Raw genomic sequence first — 22,788 nt, forward strand, 5'->3', positions numbered from 1 at the left:
AATAGGCAGATATCTATACAGACTATCACACAGGAATTCCAAACTGCATCAGGATCCACTGCAAGTACTATGACAGCTAGGCGGGAAGTGAGACAATTTGGATTTCATGGTCAAGCAGCTGCTCCTAAGCAACACATCACACCGGTAAATGCCAAACGACGCCTCGCTTGGTGTAATGAGTGTAAACGTTGCATGATTGAACAGTGGAAAAACGTTGTATGGAGTGACTAATCATGGTACACAATGTGGTGATCCAATGGCAGGGTGTGGGTATGGCAAATGCCCAGTGAACATCATCTGCCAGCATGTGTAGTGCCAACAGTAAAATTCAGAGGCGGTGGTGTTATGGTGTGTTTGTGTTTTTCATGAAGGGGGCTTGAATCCCTTGTTGTTTTGCGAGGCACTGTCACAGCACAGGCCTACATTGATGTTCTGAGCAACTTTTTGCTTCCCACTGTTGAAGAGCAATTCGGGGATGGCGACTGCATCTTTCAACACAATCAAGCACCTGTTCATAATGCACAGCCTGTGGCAGACTGGTTACACGACAACAACATCCCTTTAATGGACTGGCCTGCAAAGAATCCTGACCTGAATCCTATAGAACACCTTTGGGATGTTTTGGAAAGCTGACTTCATGTCAGGCCTCACCGACTGACATCGATACCTCTCCTCAGTGCAGCACTCAGTGAAGAATGGGCTGCCATTCCCCAAGAAACCTTCCAGCACCTGAGTGAATGTATGCCTGTGACAGTGGAAGCTGTCATCAAGGCTAAGGGTGGGCCAACACCATACTGAATTCCAGCATTACTGATAGAGGCCACCACAAACTTTTAAGTCATTTTCAGCCAGGTGTCCAGATACTTTTGATCACATAGTGTAGATGGAGATCCCATATGAGGATGGCTTCACCTAAATAGGGAATACTTCAAGGAAACTGCTCTCACAACAGCATGCCTGAAACTGAATCAATAAGTGTACTACACATTCCTGATCTGCCCACATGATGAAGAATCCCAACAGGAATTCCTGTGCCACCTGTAACAGCATATATAATGTCACGTTCAACATGCAGGTGGAAGAAAATCGATACCTACTATTTCTGGATACTCTAATATAGAATTTCCAGATGACACACTTGGAAATTCCCTCTACAAGATGAAAACACACATGGACATGTACCCGAATGTCAATAGCTGCCACCATCCCGCATAACACAAGTCAATGCTTACTATCCTGGTACACAGTGAGTGAGCCATATGCAATAAGAAAAGTTTGTTTATCAAGTTACAGCATCTGTGTGAGACCTTTAGCAAAAATGGATACTCAGAGAGACAACTAAGAGCATGGAAAAAAAAAGAAGATCCAGAAGAAAGAACCAAGCACCTGGAGTTCCATCCATACACAGCCAAAATTGCAAGGATAATGGAGGAATGAAACGGTTAAAAATCAAGAATATTCTTGCCTTGATCAAAGACCAACTAAAGCTACAGGCACCAAGCGTCCACAGCATCAGTTGCGAATGTGACATTCAGTACATCAGCCAGATGCAGCATTGCATTTCGCAGCAATGTTCGGAGGACGTGAGGAGAATATGTCTTGGTCAGACCAATATGTCTATAGTGGAAGATCACAGAATCAACAGAGGACACACATTTCTTTATCAATGGACAAATGTAATGTGCTGCATTAGCAAGTTCTGGAATTCAATCATCAAAGAACAGTACAACTAAGACTGCTGGTGATATTGTCAACTGGCACAGCAGTTTCCAACTGAGCTCAGCATGGAATGTAGCAGTAGCAAAAATAAATCGTGCATACCCTGATGTGAGAGCAGCAGAGAAAGTGGGTGGAATAGACAGACTGTGCCAGTACTCAATGACCAGACCCTCCTTTATCCCACTGGGGAGCTTTCCCACCAAATGTCGCAAGTCTCTTCCACACTGGCTGGCCCACCTATTGGACTATTGGTAGAGAAGTATGTGGTCCAACAGCCATACAGGAACAAACTGGACATGAACCTGACACTTCGTCTGAAGATGATGAGCAGAAAACTAATCAGAACATTGTGTTTATACAATGCCACGATTTGGCTGATAACCTGAGAAGACTTTTCCATTTAAAAGAAGAATGCCAATTAGAAGCCCGCCTCTGTCAAAATACCAGCGTGGCCAGATGGCCAGTTTCAGTGCGGGTCTTGTAGTGGCAGAGGTCACGTAGGCACCCTGCAACATACTGTCGAAATGTCTCAAAATGTTGGTACCTCCTCAGTGTACTGCCTGTAGGTGCCGATCCACTGTATGACGTAAGTGCTAAAATTGCAGGTCCTGGTGAGCACATGGAATTCGGCAACAGGCTCTGGCTCAATACCACATCACTACACTGGTGTGGGAGCACAGAAGGGCAGAGAGACAGGTGGAGGAGAGGGAGCACCAAAAGTAAGAGGTGTTACAGAAACAAAGGATTTGTTGTAGTCAGAGTTCTCAACTGCGCAATTCAGAAACACTGGAGTTGATAGGTAGTCCATACGGCACAGGGTGTGAAGCAGTCATTGAAGTCAACCATGCAGTCATTGAAGTCAACCATGCAGTAATTGCTTGGCAGGCTCACATAGAATGCCACACAGAGATTGCAGCTATGTTGGTAGGCCACATAGCTGCTTTCACAGAAGATGTGGCCTTTATGGGCTAGAAATACCTATAACAGGACAAGGAGTTGGGAACAGGGGCGGAATAGGGACATACAAGGATGATGTGTAGGTTCTGTGACTGGTCGATTGTCACTATGGGATGAGTAGGGAGGGCAGTGGGGAGGATATTTCTCATTTCAGGGCACGAAGAACAGTAGTCAAAATCCTGGCAAAGAACATGATTCAGTTTTTCCAGTCCTGGGTGGTACTGATTCATGAGGAGGACATTTCTACGTGGCCATGCAGTGGGTATGCGAGGGGTAGTAGATGACTGGGGAGACAAGTTTCAGGAGATTTGGTTCTGTACAAGATGTGCTTGAGGCCAGAAACACTACGAAATCGAAGGATTGTTGTAAGGACAATTGTCATCAAAACTATAAAGAGTAAGTTTTCAAGCTTTTTATGGAGAAGGGTTTGGGAGTCCTTCAGTACCCCATAAGAATCTTGTAGGACTAATTTGTCCCTTCATCCCATTCCATCACACTAACAGAAGAGTTCAACTGCAACACTGCCAGGCTTTCCACTGCATGCCATTCTCCTTTTTGCTGATCAGCACCCTTTCCAGCACACAGACACCATAAGTAATTTTGAGCAACGACCAAATGAATGGAATGAGGGCAGAAAAGTAGAAACACATACATCACATAAAATTTCAATTACAGTCAATCTTGTTCATTTAAGCTGATTTATTTATTAAATACACATACCTGGCTGGTTTTCAAAACGCAATAAAACAAAAACCAGAGAGACAGAATAAAGGACTGTACTTGTGACTTTTCCTATCAGTATTTCTAAATACAGCTGGAGAACAAGGAAAGAAGGGCATGGGACAGTCAGGCATAAAGATCTGTAACACAATCCCAGATTCGATGAAGGTGCAGAGGATATTCAAAGTCAAAGACAAGTGAAACCCCTACTTTACATTTTTGTTTGATCCTGAATGAAAAAATGTAAAATTGAGGAAAATGTAGGATTGAAAAAATGTTAAAACCCCTAAAATACAAGCAGAAGCAAATGTAATTGGCATATATGATTAAATACTGTAAACCATTCCAATATATTGTATAAAATCCATATAAGTGAAGGAAATTAAATGTACATTACGATTTTTATATAATAATTTTTTGTAATGAATTTCTTCGGTTCTTAAAAAATCACAGATGTGTAACAGTAGTTAAAACTAACCAGAAAATTGAAATTGGCATCTGGGTACAAGATAATCAAGCTCTTTCCAACATGCAACAACCACAAATTATAAGCCACAACAAGCATTTTTGAGAGATCTTTCCTCTGTACTTTTCTTTGATCATTGTGCTGAGTGGTCAAAGTAGAGCATTCTGCAGTATTGTCAGCACATGCCATTTGCACTTAGAACTTGTCACTTGCTGTAGTGTAAACATAGCAGGTTTTGTGAAAGCACATGTACGTGGACAAGTTTCCCTTCACATGTTGTACTTATTCATACCAATGTACATGAAATAAATTTAAGCCTGTTTCTCTGTCCCAGCAATCCACTACATTCATAACAATCTGTCTGCCATCACAATGCATTAAACACAATTGATGACAGCAACAAAGATGAATAGGTCATTGCACAACTGTTCACTGAACAGGTCCTGTTAATTGTTGGTGCTGCACTTAGCAAATGAAGTAGCCTACATTGGCTGCAGCCAGTATAGGCACTATACCTTCCAGATTCTGTTGACAGGCTCTGAGCACAACTACTGTAAGTAAAATTAATGCACAGTAGTGAAGGGTGTATGCAGTATAACTACATAAATTAAACCTAAGGGGAAGCTGCAATCACTCCATTTGCTATACACTGATCGTATCAGCCACACTTTGGAAGAAGCCACCATGTATGTTTGCTGTTTATCATTCTATATGCTAGAAGTCACTGCATTAGCGTGACATCATCACGTTATACAGCTATTGGCTGCAGGTGCAAAACAAACATCCAAATGTTGTAATCCAGCAGCTTTCATCATATTTCACAATTTTCAGTTTATTTCACCATGTAGGCTATAAATTCTTGCTACTTTTGAGGTGTACATAAAATGAAAGAACCCTCAAAACTTCATGTTTTAACCCATTAGTGCCGTGCGTTGCCATATGGCAATGTTTGTATCACTTTTTTAAAATCGTTGATTCCATGACATCAACCCAGCGAGAGTGTTGGCAGCACTGGATTCTGTTCCGCAAGACTGTAAAGATCACTACAATGCAACAGTTTTAACAATACATTTAAATTCTGCGGTGTAAGCAGTGTTGGAAGTCGTCATTTGCTGAATGACGAAGAAAAATGGAGTATAAGTTCAAGTAAGTAAGTTTTACACAGTAACTTACAATATATAATTTGGTTTTTTAGTATGGTTGTGCTTTAAATACTCAAATATATATTCTTTGGAGGTTACTGCTTGCTGTGAAATAAATTACATTCATTTAGGCCGTATGAACATCGGTGTTGCCATATGGCAATGCTAGGTGCTTGTACTCAGTGAAAGGATGAATTTTCTCTTTCTTGTTTTAGAAGAGGTTTCTCGCTTGCTGAGGCGTTGGAGATTCTTTATAATGACGATATTGAAGGTGATGTGTTTGTTGAGCCCCCAGATCCGAATAGAGAAGAATGATGGATTATTGTATGTGCGGTGGCTGGGCAACTCAGTTGTCACAATGATCTCTTCTTCATGTGCTGCACAAGAAGTTGGCCAAGTCAAGAGATTCTCGCAACTAAAAAAGCGAAATAATATGATTCCCAGACCAAAACTGGTAGCCAAATATAATACACATATGGGAGACACTGAGCAGATGGATCAGAATCTAGCGTGCTATCGCATTGCAATAAGAAGCAAGAAATGGTACTGGTATCTCTTTACATGAATGTTAGATGTCGCCATAGAAAACAGTTGGATTTTGTATAATAAAGTAAGAAACCAAACTATTTCTCAACTTGATTTCAAGAGAGAAGTAGCAACAGTGTACTTGCAAAGACACCAAGCTTTACCAAAAGGAGCCGGGAGACCATCTGCATCAAGGGCATGTTCCGACAGCTGCATATCAGATTCAATTAGGTTTGATAAGACTGACCACCTCGTCCAGCACACAGAAGGAAAGAAGAAGAAAAGGTGTGCACACAAGGACTGTAAATCTATTGTGAGAACAATGTGTTCAAAGTGTAATGTGGAATTGTGTACTGACTGTTTTATTCCATTTCATGTAAAATAATGCTGAGTTCAAGGTTTGTCTTTTGATTATGAATTGTACTGTGTTATAAAGTATCAGTTGTATGATGAAGACTGAATAATAAATTTGCACCAAACTTGCATATGTAATCTTATTTCAATAACCAACTTATTTCAGTTGAAGTTGTAATCCATATAAATTTAGGTAGTGAAAGCACCAAGCGTTGCCATATGGCAACATCAAATATCTCACTAATGGCGGTAATGACTTTCGTCGAAACAACTCTGTTGTGTAATTTATGCCTTTTACAGACATAATAATGCAATTTTTTTTAATCATGAAAAAATTAATTCCGGCGCTAATGGACTAAGGCAAAATTTGTGGCAGTAGAGTGATGGGAAATGGCTCAGTTACCTTGTACATGACTAGCATAGGTGACAATCTTTTCAATTAACGTGCTGTACAGTATTAATAGTGTCAAAACCAACTTTGCTTCCTAATACATCTTTTATATGATATAAAATGTTGAAATTTCTTTCTTGTTTGTCTATGAATTTGCAATTTGGTTATGTCGGTCCATGTTGGTGAAATTGCTACATAAGAGCAGAACAACTAAATTCTCACACAAACTATGATTTATAGCTTCTGTGCCTGTTTGTACTGTATAATCCAGTACTTTAGGAATTTCACATTGACAGTCCTGTTCTCCTGTTGCAGCCACAATCTAGCAGTAGCTGCATCAAATCTGTGCAGTGAAGCTAAACATTGCAAGCTGTAGTAGACAAAAAGTTCTAGCCTCATGCAAAACTTTATTCCTAGATATGTTTAATCATGTAATTGCTGAATTGCGCAACTCCATACATAATTTGTCAAAAAAAGGTCACTGAAGTAACTTTACATTAAGCCAAAGATCGAAACATTAAGAAGTTGAGATGCACCTTTGTCTTATCATCATGTTTATTTTACCATTATCATCTTTGGAATCAGTAATGTGCTTGAAAATGGGCTTATAACCCAAAACCAAGGTTGTGCAGTAATCGTAATAAAATTTATGAAACAATGCAAAAAAACAGTGTTTGCTTAGTTGCAAGTTGTGTTGGCAACACTGATCGTGGGTTACATCAGTATCTCCTCACTCACGTCTCCCTTTCCACAATGGCCTAAAATATTCCCTTTACTCTGACATAACCTGCGATGTGAACTGTCTGCCTTTTGTGCCTCTTAATTTCTTCAATCACATCGAATGTCAGTAGGAATAAAACAGTACGAAAGCAAGCAAAAATCAGGATCACTGTGCAAGAACTTGAATCGTGGTCCTCCTGAACATCAGTCAAGTGTGTTAATCACTGCACCACCTCACTAAGTAAGTCATTTGCAATTCTTTCTGTTAACAGTGGAGAGGTGGGTGTGTTGATGTAGATCTTGTTTGATAAGCAGGACCATCTCAACACCGCAATAAATAGTAAGTGTTGTGCAACTGGCAAACAGTTTCATTTATATGGATGTAAGTTCGTACCTGTAAAGTGTATGACTTTTATAGTTGCAGTAAAAGTGTCAGAAATATTAACCGAGCAACTTCACACAAATCAGACAAGCTATTCAACTGATTTATTTCTTAATACTGTACTCTCACACTTATAACTGAGTGCAGACATATCCCACTATGTTCTCTTGGAAAAATTATTGTGATGTCAGTTGACAATACATATGTCTGTGCAGTAGCCACCAGACAGATCACGAGAGGCGCACATCGGCACAGCGCATCACGGACGGTAGTTGCCGTAAGTAGAGTCCCGTCCCCCAGAGGGCATGCGATAATTCGGAAGCGACCTCTGCCAGCGTAACAACAACAACAACAACAACAACAACTCAGGCAGCACGGGCCGTGCCCTGTCAGTCAACATCGGGCCTGCCTAGGACACAGTCCCAGTCTATGCCAAGTGAAGTGCTACGTAAACATGAACAGTGTTACTACACAATTGGCGACGAGTAGGGTCGTTCTTTTGCGTGTTGCGTCGTCGGTCCGGTTTCGCAGCTTCTCCACGGCATGGAGGATTTAGTACGGATTTTGGTTGAGCAGCAGACGGAGCTCACGGCCACCATGAAACAAGTGCTTCCAGCATTGCTCTCCACGCAGTCTGCTCCAGCGCCGTTCCCTCCTCCCTTTCCCCCGTATGACGAGACGGCGGAGGATTGGGACGCATATGAACATCGCCTTCGGCAGCATTTCCAGGCGTTTCATGTTGCCGATGCAGAGGTATGTCGTGCTCTCTTCTTGTCTTGGATATCTCCCTCACTGTATCAAGTTTTGTGGCAACTACCGTTCGTGATGCGCCGTGCCGATGTGCGCCTCCCGCGATCTGTCTGGTGGCTACTGCAGTCTGCCTTGCAAATGATTTTGCATATGTATAACTGTTATGTGCATGACTATCACAAATGGCTTGTGCATCTAGTGTTGCGTTTGTGTCATTAAGGATGACAACAGAAATAACATGAAGGGAGAGGATGACAGGAGTGTCAACAATTACCTTACCCTTTCAAATATTGCAAAGGGGCCCCACATTAGTTCACAAGTCTTAACTCTACGGGAGGCTTTGGGGAAGTCTGGGATTAAGCCCAAACTATGTGCTGACACTTTGGTCTTCAGAAATCATATGACACCATATCCCTGATCACCAGGTAAATTCTTGTGATGAAATTTTTTTTTACCCACCAGCAACCCTCAAACTGAACAATACTGTAATAGGAAAAGATAGGTAGCTACTTACCATAAAGAAGACATGTTAAGTTACAGACAGGCACGATTAAAAGACACTTCCACAATGCTTTTGGCCACTGCCTTCATCAGCAAAAGAGAAACACACACCATTCATTAACACAAGCAAGCACGCCTCATGCACCCATGACTGCTAACTCCTCTAAGGTCAGAAAAGCCTGAGTTGCCAGAGTTGGCAGTCACGCAGCATGTGTAAGGTGTGCTTGCTTGTTTGTATGAATGGTGCCCGATTCTCTGTTTCTCTTCTTCTAATGAAGACTGTGGCCAAAAGCTTTGTGTAAGTGTCTTTTAATTGTGCCTGTCTGCAAGCAACTTAATGTGTCTTCTTAATGGCAAGTGGCAATCTATCTTTCCCTAGATAGTTGATATTCCTATGTGGAGTTTCCATTGTTCAATACTGCAATAGCATAAGAACCTTGGCTACAAAGGTGAGTGTATTCCTTCATATAAATCAGTCAATTTAATGGTATACAGCATGTACTACACAACTATGATCTAGTAAACCTGTTTTCAAAACCTTTTGGGATAGAAATATGTAATTCATAAACATTATTAGCAAAGGACAATAATGAGTAGTCATACATTATCAAATTATTATTTCTCACCTGTGGTGGCTGCTGTATAGGAATAGCACCACCATGTATTGGAACATGTGTTGCTGGTCTGATGGATGGCACCTGGTAATATTTGTCAGCAGCCTCCTGTGCAGTCTGAAAAGCTGCTGCCCCTTTCTGAGAACTATGTTCCATTGCTTGGTGCAATGGTGCCATGTATGCTGTTGGAAATTACAACATAATCAGAAAATCTGCAATCAAATTTATTTAGTATATGAAATCATGGCTCTGTTGAACTTGAAAGACATAACAATGCAAGGTCTCTCTATGGACATTATTGAAATTTACATTATATCATTTAGTCCAAGAAATCTTAGCAGGCAATGTGACCAGTTACAGCCCACGTGCTGTTGGCTGTCTTTAGGTCTCCAATGTGGCCTACGTTGTTTATAGTTCAGAATAATGTCCAGTATGCAATTTGGAGTGTTACACTGGAGGTATCTCCAACAATCTAGTGACACTATATTCCAACAAGTTTACCATTTTACACCAACTCTTCAACACACTACATCACATAATACTTCTTCCATAGCTTGCCTATTTGCAGAACAAATCATTAAATGGATACATGTAGGAATCACATACTCGACAGCTATTCAGTCTAATTTCCACCAAGATACAATAGCAATTAAAAATGAAGTCATATGGCAGAAGTTTGGCAAAAATACTTCAAAAAATGAAACCGACACCTTTAAGTCAATTTTATGCTGAACAGATGGGCTAATAGTTTCAAAAAATACAGATCCTTTGGCAGTGATTTGGTCAGTTTAATTCAGAACTTCAATAGCTTACTTGAATCACTGTTAGTTACAGAAAGCGTAAATATCATCCGTTTCATATCATTTCTCCAATGTGTTGCAATGTTTTTGTGCAGCAGAACCCTTTGTGAAAGAATTCTGGTCAACATCTTAGTCTTTCTAAACCAGTCTTCCACTTTTAATTTACTGTATCTAATACTAATTTGTTGCTATCATTTCTCTCATGTAACTTTTTTACATGTAACATTTTTACCTCTTCAGTATAACTTCCACTGGAACATGGTTAATAAAGTAAGTCACAGTCATTATCAAAACACTTAGCCCTTACTCTGGCACAATTTTACTACAGGCATCCAGTCTCCCTTGCCTTGAATATTTTCTGGTTGAAGTTTTTTTTATATTAATTGCTACACCAACAACAATAACTTTAAAAAATATGTAGCACAGTTACTAGTAATGATACTCATTTTAATTCATTCCTTTTTCCCTACTGAGAGGGAAATTTAAATTTGCCCTGTGGAGGTTTCCAACTCCAACAAAATAAACAGTGAATGGTCTTATGACTTCAGCAAACACGCAACATAATATATGTTGAAGATTGTTATGAGAAAGTCTCACATGTACCTCCCTGCAGCAAACTGTCGGCAAAAGAAGAAGATTACAAGAAAGTTTAATGAAATAAATAAGTAATTACAATAATAATACTGAGATTAAAAATTGTAAGAAATTGTAACAAGCAAAAACTTCTTTACTAAGAATGTGTAACAATAATAAATAAACTGGAAATCCATAACTGTTGGATCAGTCGTACAGGGACTCTTTTAAAGAATCTTCCCATCAGAAAGTAACCTAGTCTACAAGACTTCAAACAAAAAGTCCATAACAATATCTAATGATATATTACAGAAACCACAGACCATCAGTCTCTTAACAAAATAACTCATACAGAAGAAAATTAAACTACAGTTTATAACAAAACTTCAGAAACAATGCTACTACTTTATCAGATTGTATGACTACAATTTAAATATGAAATAGCAATTTCCATAGTCCATAAATTATAGTGGTATAAACGTGCAATATACTTTATTTTGTCTCTCAAAGCATGCTCTCTACCAGATCCTTAGCATGAAAAATTCAAAGTTAACTTCCATAGACTTGTGGTTTCCTGTTTCATCTCCTAATAATCGTGTATTTTCACAAGTTACGTTCTCTAATGTTTTAAAATGTATTTGTTATTTACAGCTACTTGTTTTGATACCATTGCCTGAATGACTATTTCCTTAACACAGAGGATTTAACAAACACCCAACAGAAAAAAATTCTGTCCTATACTTGTAAATATAGCTCCCTTGTACTTAACACCCTGCTTGTCTTCAATGAGATCAAAGATTTAGCAAAGCATTTTCTACATTTCCTCATTATTTTGTCTTGTTTTGCCTGCGTATTTTCTGACAGTATGGAATCTCATACGAAATTCTGTCCCTGAAATAAAGACACTGCAAAAGCAATCATACCTTGGCTATGTGGTGCCACACTGGTACGTGGTTGTCCAAGATAGATGCTGTGCTGTTGCTGAGGCTGTTTTCCCTCGTCACGTGGTGGGGCTGCTGGCTGCGGATACTGTGAAGTGTAAGTATACACAGTCTGTCCACTGCCAGGAGATGGAGCATAGCTGACTGTCGTCACCGCAGGAGGGTAGAAAGGCTGAGAGTTGGCATACTGTGTTCCCTCTGCAGACATGGAGTGATCAGCAGTCAGCTACAGCACTCCAATATCTTCTATTTTAACTGGGAACTGGGACTGTTTCCTAGGGTCTTATTTGAACTTTTTTGAATCCAAAGGGACCTATGTAAAAGTTTGCAATATATGGGCATCTTGTATGTATTATTTAGTAGCATATCTTTTAATTAGGAAACAATCATCGACACACAGAAAACACTACTTACAATACAAATCTAGAAAAACATAGCAACTGAATTTGTTATTTAGAAAGTCCAAACAAGAAGGAATGATATTACATATGGCAAAAACATACCAATAAGAGTGTACTCAACTAGTACAGTTACATTTAGTCAACTGACAGCACATATAACAGCACCTCTTATTGTGATCCATCAGAAACCACACTTTCTCTCAAAGGTGTTAATGTGAAGAACAAGGAAAGAAAGACCACACATATTGCATGCAGAAAGTGAAGCTACAAAGATGCAAGATCAAGGTGTAAATGCACATATACCTGTGCAGGTTCCCAAGTCACAAAATAGATGCATAAACACTCAAGAAAAATCAATATGTTTTGGACTCAATTTCTCATACTTATATGAAACTAATATGACTGGGGCATTAGTAGGAAGCACGTTGTCACTGTGGCACAAGACATGGCACACCTAATAGACATGTGCGTATAAAGTCTGGTTTGTTGGCACACTGTTTGGTTTTGTCACTGCCTAACCAAAACGACTGAAATTAATGCAAAATTGAGTATCTGTGCCTCAACTATAGAGAGAGGCCATATGGTCAAAAGAAATTGAGGGTGCTATACTATCTTACTCTAACCTCAATCTGCATGTAATTTTAATATCTGCACACAACTTTTACAAACAGTATTATATTACACCAAAACCTACAGTATTTTCTTCCAGCAACTGTTAATGTACAGACTTTGTTACTTTTAAACCAGAGCCACTCTGGCCAGAAAGCCATCTTGCACACAACATCTGTTTATACCCACATCATCATGTGGCAGAGCTATGGAGCACTTAAGCTTATAACAAATACTACTAGCACAACATTAACTGACATAAGTGGTATATTACTGAACATCTACATAACACATACGTATTCTGTTTCTACATTTTCAGTATTTCTTACAATATAATTATAATCATCATCATCATCATTATTACTAATATGAACCATATTGTGCTTCGCACAAACTGATTCCGAGTGATGCACCAGCAAATAGGGAACGGAAAATTTTGCCTGGGCTGTGTTTCGAAGTCCAACAGCCCATAAATAAAAACAGGAGCTACTTTCCTTCTGGTTGCACTACTTTTATGTGTGTGTAAACTTCAAGCAGCACTGCCTATATGGACAAGTCCCTAACAACCAAGACACCTCACAGCAAATGTATCACATATGACCACATGCCTTACATAAATACTGAACCAACAATGTTGACAAGCCATTTTGGTCACTCTCAACACTGGTCCTGTTTGCCTCCAAACAATGTTCTGTGATATCTCTCACAAGCTGCTCTCGTGTAGTTCTGATTTGATCACGTGACTGAGGTTCTATTGCACTGTGTTGGTAATGAATTTTGACTGCAGCTTTGGACTAATTGGTAGTGACTAACTGGTAGTGTTTAATACTTACTTTGCCTTGTCTTCTCATCACTGTTAATGATGTGCATTTTAGTGTGGCTGTGACACTTAATAGAGTGCTGTGTTTCCCTGATAAAAAATAGCTTTTCGTGGATATTTGAGAAACGGAAGAAAAGCAATCTGCTGCATGGAGGTGGTGAGTATAAGATGTTAATATTATGAAAAGGGTAGATTGCTGAATCAGGATAGGCACAACAAAAAGATTCACACAATTACAGCTTTTGGCCATTAAGGCCTTTGTCAGCAATAGAATCTTTTTGTTGTGCCTTTTGCGACTCAGCATCTCCGCTATATGGTGAGTAGCAACTTTCCTTCTCTAATATTGTTACAGTCCATCCTAGATTTTCCATTGTATGAAAGGGCAGATTGCTACTTCACCATACAGCGGAGATCTTGAGTTGCCAACAGGCACAGTGAAATTAGCAGTCATTTTGTTGTGCCTGTCTGCGACTCAACATCTCCGCTACATGGTAGTAGCAAACTATCCTTTTCATAACATTGTCATTATTCCATCCTGGATTTTCCATTTTTTGAGTATAAAATGTGAAGGGCAATGCTGAGAATAACAGAATAGTTCAATGCAATGTTCTTTCTTGTCATTTACCATCACCAATGCAGTGAGCTGAACTGTGTGCAGTGTGGCATAGCCATTAGCATTGCACACTGGGGTGCTGCGGGTCACCAGTTCAAACCTGACATCATCCCTCAATCAGACTGGATAATACTAGCAATAAGGTAGTCAATGCATACTTTTATCCATCAATTCCCAATTGTCTACTTTGGGAACCTCATCAAGAGGTTAATTCCAATTTGGAGGTATGGTGCTGCTGCAGGTGGAACTGGTACCAGATGCCCTGGAAGCAACTGGGACCACGTGCTTCCATTGCTGACATTCCCTACACTTGCTCACATAGTGTTTAACAGATTGTTGGATAGAGATACCTGTATCTGATTCTGTCTAGAGTTTTCACGAATCACAGATGATCAGATGGCTTAGCATCATGGAAAAAATTCATGATAGCTTATCACAGATGACCTGAGATGATGAAGAACCATTTCCCTCCCATCTGTCCTACACTGTGTGAACTTTAAGCCAAAATAATTTGAAAATTGTTGCACTATTGTGATAAAATGAATTTTTTGTGATGAAATAAACAGGATTTTAAGTGCTTTGGCAGAGACAAACAAAGGAGATACTGAAGCACACCGGGCTGCATCTTCAGAGCTAACCTTCTGCTTACACAGGCACAAAACCGAGCAAGTCTATGTCCATTCTTGTTGTTGAGTATGATAAGGTTGGACTGTATCAATGGAAATGGAAATGGAAATGAGCATTTGGAGTCATTGGCCGGGAGGGGTCCTTGCGGGGCAGCAGGTCCGGTTGCTGTGGTGCAGGTCTTATTACATTCGACACCACATTGGACACAATGTGTGATGGATGGGGATGAAATGATGATGAAGACAACACAACACCCAGTCCCTGAGTGGAGAAAATTCTCTGACACAGCTGGGAATCGAACCCAGGCCCATACGACGGCAATCCGTCATGCTGACCACTCAGCTATCAGGGTGGACACTGTATCAATGATGACATGACGATGATTCTATTACATGTACTAAAAAACAGACCTCCACAGGGTGAATGTTACGAAGGGATATAAACTTCTGAATACAGTCAAAAAGATACTTTCCAAGCTACCAGGAAACACTGATGCTGTAAAATGGCCGCAGGAGATGAAACACACTAAAGCACAATCGGGCACAATTAAGCCACTGTGAGTGATTTAGCTTTCATGTTCAAATGCATGTGGCTATCTTCCCAATATAAAGACTTGTTGACAGAGCAACAGACAACCTCTTGGGAAGGAATTTAAGAATTTTGACCACACTGCTAGTTGAGAAACTGTAGAAAGTTTCATAGACGAGCTATCTGGGTTAAATTTTTATTTTTTTCCATTCTTTTACTGACATCAATGATTATTTTATTTCTGAGTGTGATGTACAGAAATGTGATACACAACATCTGATAAATCCAATGCAAATGACCAAAATATTTTCATTTTCAATATTACCCTTAAAAACTATAAAATATGGCCAAAGTATTGAACAAAAGCCAAACAGGAAGTTGTTGGAAAATAAAATAAAAAATGAGGAAACTCAGCACTGAAATCTGCAAATAATAATACTGAAACTGGCCATAAACGAAACGATTTCTTCTGTACTTTCTCCCACTAACTGCTTATAAATACACTGAGGACTGTTATTTGTATTTTTCATTCCTGGTACACCATCATTTATCCAGAGTGTCTTGAGGTTTACTGAAGGTTTTACTGTAATATAAATATGTTAAAGGAAAGTTCTGGTAGACTACAAACAAATTATTGATGAAAGTACAACTTACCAAATAGTAAGAGTCATTGACAAGCATATAAACAAGACTGAAAACATCACTAGCTTTTGGACAAATCCTTTTTCAAACTAGAGTGCTGGTAGAATTAAATAATTTAGGAGAAAAGTAACAGCTCAACATGTAGTACAGTTGTCGAGTTACCAACAGGATAAAAAACACAGGTTACTCACCACATGAGTTTACGTTGACAACAGAACATTTTGAGTGACGTGTACAACATGCACTTCACGTCAGTTCTTACAACAGGTGTTATAGCAGCATTCTGTTTATTGGCCTGTTGGTTTGCAAGATTCACGTGATTGGTAAGTTGAAAAAAATTTATGACTGTTATTTGGTAATGATAAAAAGCTTAAAAAAGGGACCATTAATAACTTGATGATTAAGAAGAATGTTCTTATCACCGTGAAAGGAACTAAGGAAAATTCAGTCACGTATTTATATTTACTGAAAGATTGTTTTGCAAAATATCTTGATGCATCTGGTGTCTTGTAATAACTTCAGCAAGAAAGTTTCTTGTCTGAGGTAAGCAAGGGTAGCATACTATTCGTAGTCCCTCTCCCTTTACAAAACTGATATTGCCCTGCTCAATGCAATTTGTAAGAAAAAGAAGAACTGTATGCTGTATGTATCTGAATCACAACCAAAAACACTCTATTGTGTTATTAATAAAGGAAAGAAATTCTAGGTATGTGTTTCTAACCATTTTACGATTCAGATAAATAACTTCTGCCCAAATAATTAAGTATTTTTTGGTCTGTATGACACATTTTGGCTTCTGCCTTCATTGGACACTAAAAATGAAACAAAAACAAATAACGAGATATGACGGTAATTTTTTTTTATTTTTTTAAAGAATCAAAATATGACAGACACAAAAAAAACCTTGTGGAACAAAAAAATCCTTAAGCAGTTCAGATGTAACTTATTCATTTGAATTCCAGTATCTGACATAACAGCACAGACACGTGAACAAAACATTTTTGTAGCTCAGGTGGGACTTTGGACAGAACCTCTCAGGGGGAGGCAAATAAGATTCGCTTCCAGAAATAAATAAAATCTTAATTATCAGTAAAATATTTTAGAGGGTTATACAGGCCAACAACATGCTATAATCAACAAGTGCATTAAGCAGTTAGGGAGGGTTTATTTCTGTTAGCCATATCACATCTACCCTCATGTAACATTTTTAGTCAGTTTTCCACAGCCCATAAGGTTGGGAGGTCTTACAGCTTATTTCCAAAATAGTACCACCATATACAAAATTTACAGAAATAAAACATCAAAAGTACCCAAGACCAAAGATCCACTACAGACAGCATATTCAAGTGTACGATCTATCTATAATTACAGGTTTCCTTATTCACGTTTGACTTCCTTGCGATTTTCACCTCACAATCATAAAATAATGGTATTGCATGATAACTACTGGACTTTTATCATGAATAACACTATCAGTGAGGATATTCAATGTTATTAAAGCGAGTTAAATTCCGATAATTGCTCACAGTGCATGTTATGGCAGAACTGGAAAATTAGGAATAAACAGGACAGGAATAGGCTACAACTGCAGCATATAAACCATATGTTTCAATTGGAAATTTAGCATAATGCTGACTGCAGATGACATGGATAAAAACTTAAAAATTCCACACACACAATCTCAAATACTGCATTATAATAAAAATTTCATAAGCTTAAACACAAAAAAAAAAGTTCAATGATTTCTGTACTTACTATTCCACAAAACAGCACGAACATACTCATGTCCCCTACGGCCATCATCTACTTCTGCAAAAACAAGATAATTTATATTTAAAATGTGAATGGCAACAAGCAAGAAAATGAAGACAGCTATGTAATGAAAACTTATATGCTTTGTTCCCAACAGTTATTCTAAAATCATTTTACCTTGTTTGAAAAAGAGTCAGCTGGCAATGACCTAGATGCTAATAATGTAGGAAAAGACAGTTTGCTACAATAAACAAGACACATCAAGTTGCAGTCAGGCACAGTTAAAAAGACACTCACATACAGTTTTCAGCCACAGCCTTTGTCAGTAAAACACACACACACACACACACACACACACACACACACACACACACACACACAAAAGCAAGCACGCCTCATGCACACAAGACCGCTGTCTCCAGCATCTTGGGCTGAAATGCCTGAGATGCTGGAGTTGGCAGTCATGTTTGCATGAGGTGTGTGTGTGTGTGTGTGTGTGTGTGTGTGTGTGTGTTTTACTGACAAAGGCTCTGGCCAAAAGCTATATGTGAGTATCTTTTAATTGTGCCTGTCTGCAACTTGACGTATCTTCTTTACGGTAAGTATCAATCTGTCTTTTCCTGCATTGTTGATATTCCTATCTGGAGTTTCCAATGTTTGACTAGATTTAAATAAGAGTTTAAAAACTGGAATACAGGTAGAACCTCATATCATTTAGATACACATACAAAATATTTTCAATCTAATTAAGGCTGATGTAACTGCCTAACACACTCTTCTACTTTTAACTGTGTATCTATACAAATATATATAACATCTTTAAAAATTTTCTGAACTAAAATTGAAAAAAATAATACATACAAAAGTCACACGATAACCTACACAAAACACATTAATTCATTAAATATATCAGTAACGTTCACACACCCCAATCTATTTATTTATTAACAGCTATGAAACCAACAGAGGAACTAAGGGATTTAAAAAAGGGACAGAAGATGACAATTAATTATGCAGTTCTTTCAAGACAAAACCCGGAAATACATGGAGAGCAATGTGTATAAATTGGATTCCACCTGTCTTTGCATACACCACAGTATGACAGAATTTGTGACAATAGATGAACACCATGTAGCCCCCTCTCGTGGATCTAAAGAAGATATGCGGAACAAAAAGGGAAGGCCAAAGGAACGACTATCGGTATGCAGCAGAGACAAAAGAAAAATGACACAAAGCTTCAAGAAACTTGACTAATAACAGTTGGGATTTCATATCTGGAGAATACAGAACGTGATTCAGTGATGAATTATTGTGTTACCCATTTACACCAAGTTTAACTGTGTCACAGTTGTCCAGTGAATCAGATATCAAATGAGAAGTTAGTTTGGAAATGTGTAGTCACTTATTAAATACACTGCATTAAATTTTGGAATAATTATTTTTGAAAATTTGCACTTATCATCTGTGTAGGCTCAAAATATTTTAATGTGTTATAAGTTTCTAACCATACTGGTAAACACAAAAGGACTCTGCATTTTCTGCTTGCCATCCAGGTCCACTCAATTTCCTTTGCCATAGCACACTGTGTTTCCATTTGCTAAATGCTACTTTCCAGTTATATGTTCTGAAAAATGAGCAGAGTATTTTGCTTTTAAATGCAGTGGTGATTATACAGTGCGCGATCCTTCCATTTCATGTTTTGGAAACAGCACTGATTAGACGGAAGTCAGAATGTTTGCTTTTTGTGACCTGTGTGATTATAGTGTGCAATGTAGGTGTAGAATATATATTTGTCTGTATTACAGAAAAAGATTTTTCAATAGCCTTTATGGTGCACTACATCAGTGCAAACAGAAGTGAAATTGCCTTGCAAATTCACATCTCCAATTCTCTGAGACTCAAGTATAAAGTTTGGTTGCTGACTTCCTCCCTTGGTTTCCAACATCCCCCTCTTAGTTTATTTGCACCTATCAAGTCAGCTGTGTTATGTTTCGTAGACAGTAAGCAAACATTCTTCCACTTAAAGCAGAGAATACTTTGTTCCCCATTTACTGAGCTGCTTCAAAATATCAACATGCATTGTTTTTCTATCATGTCATACAGTTTCTGCTACATTCACTGATTTGTTAATTATTTTTCTGACTAGTCTGGATAACAGCACCAATTAGCTTAAAATAGTGTATGGTCTCTGTCACAAAAACAGTTCACGCATGTTTAGCACTGCATAATTGCTTAGTCAGACTGCTACCATCTAAATTTTTACATATGAGGTGTGATCAAAAAGTACAGTTTTTTTTTAATTTTGAGGGGTTTATACCTCCGATTTCCAATTTTTTTTATTTTGTTGGTACATATGCTCATGAAGTGAGTCCGCAATTTCAGCTATATATTTGTTTGTTTGTTTATTGTTGACAGTCGAAAAGGTTAACATGTTTTAGAGTGCTTGGCAAATTTTTAGTTTTGAAAAAGATGGATAAAAGAAACTGCATTAAATTTTGATTGAAAATGGAATAAAGTGCAGTACTGCATTCGAAATGTTGACTCTGGCTTTTGGGAAATCTACTATGAGTAAGACAAGAGTTTACGAGTGGTATAAATGTTTCAAAGAGAGTTGAGAAGATGCTGAAGACAATGACTGCCCTGGATACCCTGGCACATCAATTACTAAAGGCATTGCGGAACTAGGAAAGAAAATGGTTCTGGAAAATCGCAAAATCACCATCAGAGGGTTTGCTGGTGATGTCTGTATATCCTTTAGAACATGCCAAGCAATTTTTTCAGATGTTTTGGGCATGAAACATGTAGGAGCAAAGTCTGTTTCAAAATTGTTGAATTTTGACCAAAAACAACATTGCATAGACATCACTCAGGAACCGCTAAGTGAAATCAGCAATGATCTAGAACGTCACAAGAAGGTTATGACAGGTGTTGAAAAACAGGTATACAGGTGTGACAACAAAACCAAAGCCCAATCATCTCAACGAAATCTGCCTGAAGAGCTAAGACAGAAAAAAATTCGACAAGTTTGATCACATTTGAAGGTTCTTCTCACTTTTTTCTTCAATTGCAATGGGTTAGTGCCCTATGGCTGTACAGTCAATAAAGAAGTTATGCGCCACTTGCATGCAGCAGTCTGAAGAAAACAACCAGAACTGTCGCAAAACCTCTTGTGGAAATTGCAACACAATAATGCTCCCACTCACACTTTGTAGCATTTGCCTGCTTGATTTCCTCGTTTTTTTATCCTCAGTGTCAACGTACTGCAATGCTACACTGGCTGAAAAATGGGTTGTGGAAGTACAACACTGACTACTTTCAATAATGTAGCCGACATGTGCACATTTGCGTTTCACAGTACTTTACTTTCACTTTTCACCCCCCACCCCCCTCCACCCAAATAACACACACTTATATGGCCAGTGCACTATTGTTTAACTTTCAATAAGCCTCATAAATAGGTTGCAAGCAAACATCCACATACTGCTACAATAGTTTCCTGTTGAACATCTACCAGCAGTAAAAGCCTAACCACATAGTCCACATTTCTTGAAGAATAAAAACTATGTATGGAAACAGACACTGTCATTGTTTTAACACACAGCCTAATTGTGTTACACTTATTTCACAGTAGATGCATTGTTGTTGATCTAAACAATACAGGTTTCTCGTCTGAAACTCAGTCATGGACTGGCTGTCTCGGGACTAAAAATGTAGCCCTTATATATCATCACAATAATAGCTACTGAAACTACACATTGTTTGAAGTTAAATTTACAAAAATTACAACTAAAACTTATTCACTAAATTAACTGAATATATCTTCCTTCTACAACAACAGTTAAGCCGAATTTTTTGTTTTTGGGCCGAATTTTTTGTTTAAATCCTGAAATCAACAAATATGTTGTTCTATCAAGAACCGACTGAAATTCTGCTAAAAGTTAACAAATATTGTTACACAAACAATACTTTTGGAAAAACTGTTAATTACTTTGGAGTTAAAGAAGGGCTGACTTTGCTAACATGTTTTCGAACAGAGCCAAATAAATACTTAAAGAATGCTAGTGTTTAACCTTCCAAACACTTATAATTATAGAATTTATATATGAACTATGGACCTGGCCATTGATGGGGAGGCTTGCGTGCCTCAGCAATACAGATGGCCGTACCACAGGTGCAACCACAACAGGGGGGTATCTGTTGAGAGGCCAGACAAACGTGTGGTTCCTGAAGATGGGCAGCAGCCTTTTCAGTAGTTGCAGGGGCAACAGTCTGGATGATTGACTGATCTGGCCTTGTAACACTAACCAAAATGGCCTTGCTGTGCTGGTACTGCGAACAGCTGAAAGCAAGGGGAAACTATAGCCGTAATTTTTCCTGGGCATGCAGCTTTATTGTATGGTTAAATGATGAGTGCATCCTCTTGGGTAAAATATTCCAGAGGTAAAATTGTACCCCATTCGGATCTCCAGATGGGGACTACTCAAGAGGACATCGTTATCAGGAGAAAGAAAACTGGCATCCTACGGATCGGAGTGTGGAATGTCAGATCCCTTAATTGGGCAGGTAGGTTAGAAAATTTAAAAAGGGAAATGGATAGGTTAAAGTTAGATATAGTGGGCATTAGTGAAGTTTGGTGGCAGGAGGAAGACTTTTGGTCAGGTGAATACACGGTTATAAATACAAAATCAAATAGGGGTAATGCAGGAGTAGGTTTAATAATGAATAAAAAAACAGGAGTGCGAGTAAACTACTACAAACAGCTTAGTGAACGCATTACTGTGGCCAAGATAAACAAAAAGCCCACACCTACCACAGTAGTACAAGTTTATATGCCAACTAGCTCTGCAGATGACGAAGAAATTGATGAAATGTATGATGAGATGAAAGAAATTATTCAGACAGTGAAGGGAGATGAAAATTTAATAGTCATGGGTGACTGGAATTCGATAGTAGGAAAAGGAAGAGAAGGAAACATAGTAGGTGAATATGGAATGGGAGTAAGGAATGAAAGAGGAAGCCGCCTGGCAGAATTATGCACAGAGCGTAACTTAATCATAGCTAACACTTGGTTCAAGAATCATGAAAGAAGGTTGTATACATGGAAAAAGCCCGTAGATACTAGAAGGTATCAGATAAATTATATAATGGTAAGACAGAGATTTAGGTACCAGGTTTTAAATTGTAAGACATTTCCAGGGACAGATGTGGACTCTGACCACAATCTATTGGTTATGAACTGTA

The 22,788-nt window shown here is 38.5% G+C and overlaps 1 protein-coding gene across 1 annotated transcript in view; it reads right to left on the reverse strand.

Annotated features, from left to right (window-relative positions):
• LOC126418982 (G protein pathway suppressor 2) overlaps positions 1-22,788 on the reverse strand; it is a 109,204-nt gene that overhangs the window by 37,303 nt on the left and 49,113 nt on the right. The window contains exons 5-7 of the mRNA XM_050086030.1: positions 17,551-17,604; positions 11,538-11,753; positions 9,254-9,423 (exon numbers count right to left, since the gene is read on the reverse strand). Of these exons, the coding sequence (XP_049941987.1) occupies positions 9,254-9,423; positions 11,538-11,753; positions 17,551-17,604 (440 nt within the window). The remainder of the gene's footprint in view (positions 1-9,253; positions 9,424-11,537; positions 11,754-17,550; positions 17,605-22,788) is intronic.

The sequence above is a fragment of the Schistocerca serialis genome, chromosome 9 (assembly GCF_023864345.2).
Source record: "Schistocerca serialis cubense isolate TAMUIC-IGC-003099 chromosome 9, iqSchSeri2.2, whole genome shotgun sequence".
NCBI lineage: Eukaryota > Metazoa > Arthropoda > Insecta > Orthoptera > Acrididae > Schistocerca > Schistocerca serialis.